The 6,278-nt window shown below is 39.0% G+C and overlaps 1 protein-coding gene across 1 annotated transcript; it reads left to right on the forward strand.

Moving 5' to 3' along the window:
- On the forward strand, window positions 1–412 carry LOC308495883 (non-histone chromosomal protein HMG-17). Its single transcript, XM_081044381.1, has one exon. It carries the CDS (start codon window positions 71–73, stop codon window positions 341–343), a length of 273 nt encoding a protein of 90 aa, XP_080900507.1. The 5' UTR covers window positions 1–70; the 3' UTR covers window positions 344–412.
- Window positions 413–6,278: the final 5,866 nt, after the last annotated feature.

Here is a 6,278-nt window from a genome sequence, read left to right on the forward strand (position 1 = left end):
CGGACCGACTAAAGCTCGCGCGCCGCTGCCTCCCCGCGTCCAGCGTCTACGTTCCGCCGCCGTCGCCATCATGCCCAAGAGAAAGGCTGAAGGGGATGCTAAAGGAGATAAAGCCAAGGTGAAGGACGAACCACAGAGAAGATCCGCAAGGTTATCTGCTAAACCTGCTCCTCCAAAGCCAGAGCCCAAGCCTAAAAAGGCCCCTGCAAAGAAGGGAGAGAAGGTACCCAAAGGGAAAAAGGGGAAAGCTGATGCTGGCAAGGATGGGAATAACCCTGCAGAAAATGGAGATGCCAAAACAGACCAGGCACAGAAAGCTGAAGGTGCTGGAGATGCCAAGTGAAGTGTGTGCATTTTTGATAACTGTGTACTTCTGGTGACTGTACAGTTTGAAATACTATTTTTTATCAAGTTTTATAAAAAAAAAAAAAAAAAAGAAAGAAATCTAAGGCACAACTACATGAACAACAAATAATATGGGTGGCAGAGTTTAGCACAGGGCCTTGCACATAAAAGTGCTCAGTAAATGTGTGCTGAATGATTAAAGGAATCAATTAATTAAACTATCTCAGAAAAAAATGCTTAATTACCATATTTCATTAAATTCTAAGGCGCACATTTTCACGTCTTTGAAGTTGAGACTTATCTTGCTATTGCTGGTGTCTTAAAATAGCTGTGGATGAATTTGGTTGTTATGTGGCAAGACTGAATGACCACAACCCCTCCACATTTCCCCAACAACCATTTCAGAACCATTTCGGAAGAAATGTAAGTTCTACTCATTGGCTGAGCACCTTCCATTGTCACCTTCTAATAAGATAAAGACACTGCCATCATCAAAATGTACAGAATGGGTATTAGGTACAACTTGGAAGAAACTCTCAGAGGCAATAGTAGCATTTTGTTTTAGGAAATGCTGTATCATCGTCTCTCAGCTGGCACAGAAAACAGCGTTGTGTGGGAAAACAGGACATCGATGACTTTGCCTCAAAAAGTAAATCAGAATAAGTCAGATATCGGATATGAAGTTTCATGAAATGTCTCCAGAGTCTAAGTCCTTTTCCGCATCTCCAGTTTGTCTCGTTCCTGTTGTAAAGTTCCTGACGTGATAATGGTAACATGCCTCCCTGTACAAGAACCCAAACTGGCTCTTTATTCCTCTGCCTCCAATTCTACAGCCTTGCTCTGAGACTCGGCCTTGGAACTGGCATTCTTTGTCCTCCGACTGCATCTTGGAAACTGACCACCCAACCTCGAGATTTCCAAGTCTCACCAGCCCTTGTGTCTCCATGACTGAGCTCCACTGTGCTGGTGGAATAGCCTAATATGACTTTGATGTCCATATATCAAAATGTCTTCCAGAATTATGACTGGGGATGACAGTACACTTAGAGTTGGACAGTTCTAGCCAGACCTCCACCAAAATCCGAACTCCTCAATATTACACAAGACTAAATTCACTAGAAGTCCTTTGGCAAGACATGATTCTTGGCTCCAGCAAAACAAAACAGTAGGAAGGAGTTTACACTTGGCATTAAGACCCACACATCAGGATTTGCCAACCCACATCAGGGGGGCTGAGAAGAAGTCCCAGAAAAATGTATTAAAACTATTTGAGTTTTCTAGGCCTATATCCTGATACCTAGGGACCATATTTTTAGCATTTTAAAGAGTAATCAAATGTTATAGTTTTAATACATATTTTTATTCACTTCAAGAAATTGAAACGAAAATAGTGAGCTATAAGAGCTGTAATTTTCATGGTAAACATTCAAATAAACAGATGAATAAAACGGAACACTTTGATAGCAATGTAATCGGCATTTAATGGCAAACTCCATTCTGGAAGGAGGTCCAAATCTTAGCAATAAGCTAAGATTTATTGACAAAACCTCTATGAAGGACAAATAAGTGGATATTAATAAAGTAATAGTAACTATTCTTTTATTAATAAAGGAATCATTAAAACCAGTATCAATATATCTATTTACTTTTTTCTATGTAGGGATTGCTAATCTGATTCCTATTTGTAGTGGAGAAAAATTTGATACAACACTTTTGCATGATATTAAGAAATGTCTATTACAATTTAAAATGACCATATCCTTTGGCTCAATAATTCTACCTCTAGAAATATACCCAGCAGGAAACACCTGCAAAAGTGTACAAAGATACTTACTCAATGACATTCTTGTAAAACTGAAAATTTGGAAATAACACAAAGGTCAATAAGGGACTGGTTAAACAAATACGATACAATCACTCAGTGAAATACTAGCAATCAGTAACAAAGAATTAGTAGCTCTTAATGTATTGATATAAAAAGATGTCCAAAATATACTTCAAAGTAAAAAGGAAAAAAAGGCGGGGAGGTCTAATTGGAAAACAGTATATAGAGTATGAATCCCATTTTCATTAAAAATATATATTCCGATATAGATATTTAAATAAGATGTGCCTACTACTGCTAAAATGAGTTCTTTCTGTGAAACAACATAATAGCAATCCTGCTTTCAGTGTTTTACAATGTTGTAGTTATTTTATACTTATAATATCACTACAATGAGAAAAAATATTCATAAATATTTTAAGACTCTGTCCCATTTGCTTTTATTACAGCATTTTCCTATAACTGACATTCCTATAAAAGAAGAAATCTGTACAATGCTGCCAGTACAAGAAAAATTCAGAAAATGTCACTTCTCTATTCAAAACCCCTGTTAGGCATTAATTGTGCCTTCCAAAAATTTGTATGTTAAAGCCCTAACCCCCAGAACCACAGAATGTTTACCTATTTGGAAATAAGATCATTGCAGATGTAATTAGTTAATATTTGGATGGGTTCTGATCCAATAAGTTTGGTTTCCTTATAGAAAAGGGGAAATTTGGACACAGACTCACACACATGGAAGAGACCATGTGAAGATGAAGACAGAGATCAGGGTGATGGCGTCTACAAGCCAAGGAATGCCAAAGCAAGGTGACAAGTGTGGGACAGATTCTTTCTCATAGCCCTCAGAAGGAATTCTGCTTCTAACTATAGAAATTTTGCGTGAGTTTCCAGACTTTGGGCTTAAGATCACAACATTAACTCTTAGCTGAATCTCCAGCTTGCCAACTTGCCCTACAGATTTGGGATTTGCCAACCTCCACAGTCGCATGACAAAATTCCTTAAAATGACTCTCTCTATATGTGTGTGTGTGTGTGTGTGTGTGTGTGTGTGTATACATATATGTATCCTATTATATCCTACAGATAGATAGCTAGATAGATAGATAGCTAGATAGATAGCTAGATAGATAGATAGATAGATAGATAGATAGATAGATAGATAGATAGATAGATAGATAGATAGATATGTATGTATCCTATTGGTTCTGTTTCTCTGGAGAACACTAATATAGCCTTTCCCCTTCCCCACCATTTCTACTGAGTCGATTCAAACTTATAATCCACCATTGAAGACCATTCTCACCTGGCCCCGGGCCACCATTTTCCCTGGCATTAACTGGCCTATACAGTCTAGCCAGACAGAACTATCCCACGCTTTCTCACTTCCACATTTTTGTTTACACATTATCTCCACTCAGTACATGAAAACATTATAGTATGTGAAATTAGCAAGACAAATTGTAAAACATCATCGTGATCTTGTTTTTATGCTTTTAACAACAATTATACTGATCTCATGGACTTTATCCTTTCCTTCAAAAGCTGGTAACGACACACTTTGTTAAGACACTGTACCTTTGAAATTTGCCTCAAATGTAAAAGAATTATCCAATTCTTCAGGTACTTTCCTCCTTCTTTCTCCATTTTCAGCAAATGTCCACGTGTTTCTTCTCAATCTGTCAAAACCCTGCCCATCTCCCTAAGTTGCTCAAATCTTACCTCTCTCCTGATTATCTTAACATCAGGGTTTCTCAACCTTCGTATAATTGACATTAGGGGCCAGATAATTATTTCCTGGGAGGTGAGAACACTCCTCTGCCTTCTAAGATGTTTAGCAGCATCTCTGGCCTATTCCCACTAGATTCCAGTAGCACACCTTTCCCCGTTCTGCAGCCTACGACTTGTGACAGCCAAAATGTCTCGAGAAATTTCCACATATCCCGTGTGCAAAATGGTTCAGAACCACTGACCTATATAGCACTCACGCCTTCCCTTGGACCATAATAACATCAAGGGTCTCATTCTGTGTTGTCAGTGAAAGGCTGTTACCATAGTTCACTTTCTCTATTTTCTTCCCTTGTAAAGGGAAGAAAGGGCTTTTTCCCCCCAAGTAAAGGATGAGAAAAACAGGATCAGAAAAAAATGGAGGAGGCTTTAGAAACAGAATAGATTAATCATATTGTTCTTTGTTTGGTTGAAGGAGAATTATTCAGGCTATGTTAATATTTCTACAAAACTTGCTATGTATCAGAGAAGGAAAACAATTAGAAAAGATAAATGCGCTCTTGTTCTCTTATTCCATTGGTTATATGTTTAAGAGAATGAAAATCTCTCTCCAGGGCTTCCCAATGAAACCCAATGATTTATCATCTCTCAATTAAGAATAGGCTTCATAATCAAATAAAGGAAAAGCAGTTCTTCCAAATGAACAACATTACATTGCAATGAAACAAAAGCTAGCAACATGAAATACAAATAACCTGTTCTAATACTTGCCTGTTGTTGGCTGCTCGTGTGCAGCCAAAATTTAGCTGTCGCACTTGGAATGACTGAGGAGTGAAGTCAACTCTTGATTTTCCACACTAATGGAGATGAATATATCTGACCTAGAAGGTCATCAGTCTCCATCCATAAACTCAAGTGTGTGAGAAATTTATTTTTATGACTCAGTCTAATTTCTATGTCAAGCCCTGACGCTGCCACAAGGGTAGGAGGTTGTGAAAATTCTATTCAGTAAAATTAGGACTCTCCTTTCTCCCAACACTATCTGGGAATATTGCCACTTCCCTGGGTTTCTGCCAAGGAAAGGCCCTCAGGCTGGCCTGTGACATGGAGGGAGAAAGAGAGAGTACAAATGGAAACCCTAGGGCTGCAGCCTGTCTCCTGTCCTGCACCTTCACACCGGGCGCCCTTGTCAGCTTTCCTGTGACAAATTCAGGCCTGTGCATGGCAGAGGCCGAGGCAGACACAGAAAGCTTCTCAGGCCCAGCCAGCAGCGATTCTGAGTGGGAAGGAGTGGGTGCCTCCCCTTGGCGCTGCCGAATCCAAAGCAAAGGCCCTAGCGAGGCCTCGAGGAGGTCCAGAGGTCTGAGGAGGAGCTGGGGCCCACCCGTTAGTATTGTCATCACATCCTTTCTGTTTCCTTTTTCTCTTCCTTCCCCACATCATGTACTCTGGAGAATCTTTTCCTCTCCAGAAGAGGAAACCAACACTAACCCATGATGTTTCTCTCAAACAATTTGTCAACACCCAGAGATTCTCCATTATGTTAAAGGGGTGAGTTTTTACCAGAAAGTTTCCTGGATTGGGGGGTTTTCTGGTTACATTTTTTTCTATTTTATACCATGTCACACCCTTTCCCTGAGATACTGAGCAGAAAGCAACTTTGCAGTTTAAATGGCTGAGCGTGGGATTAATCAATGAGAGGGGAAAATCGATTTATAGCTCTAATAATATTATAATCAAAATATCACACATATTTTCATTTTTATTTGATAATGAGTCTATATTTGATAATGTCTGATGTTTTGAAAACTCAATCCAAAGAGAATAATAGAACATATTATGACATTTTTCCCTTCTGAACACCTTTGTGCATTTCATTTGAATTAAAAAATTCATTAGTACTGCCACTGTGTAGAGAAATTTAAGAGTCTATAAGAGATCAATCATATATGGGTAATTCCAATAAGAAGAAATAAAATCACGAAGTCCCCAGTACCTAAAGAAGACATAGACATGTGTTGTCAAGTTAGTCCTAGACACTAATTGCATCTCCTAAGCTTCTAGAATTTCTCCCAAAACAGGACAAATTCAAGTCATACAGGGTATATAAGGCAGATTTTCCACCTCATGCCAGGCGGCTGCTGTTTTCATCAAAAGGCCAAGATCCTAGGAATTAATGAATCCTGTTTCCTCCATACCTGGAGTAGGATTTCTTCCAAACAACTTTATCAATGAAATTTCTTTGGCTGCAAGCAACAAAAACCAATTCCAGCTAATTTAGGATTAAAAAGAATGTATTGATTCTCGTAGCCAGAAATTCCAGAGCTAGAATGGCGTCAGACAAAATCGATTTGGACCTCCTCCTCAGGGCTGCCGATGG

The sequence above is a fragment of the Rhinolophus hipposideros genome (genome assembly GCF_964194185.1).
Source record: "Rhinolophus hipposideros genome assembly, chromosome: 3".
In the NCBI taxonomy this organism is placed as follows: Eukaryota; Metazoa; Chordata; class Mammalia; order Chiroptera; family Rhinolophidae; genus Rhinolophus; species Rhinolophus hipposideros.

Coding starts and splice junctions, on each gene's coding strand:
- LOC308495883 (XM_081044381.1), top strand. CDS start 71: ATGCCCAAGAGAAAGGCTGAAGGGGATGCTAAAGGAGATAAAGCCAAG.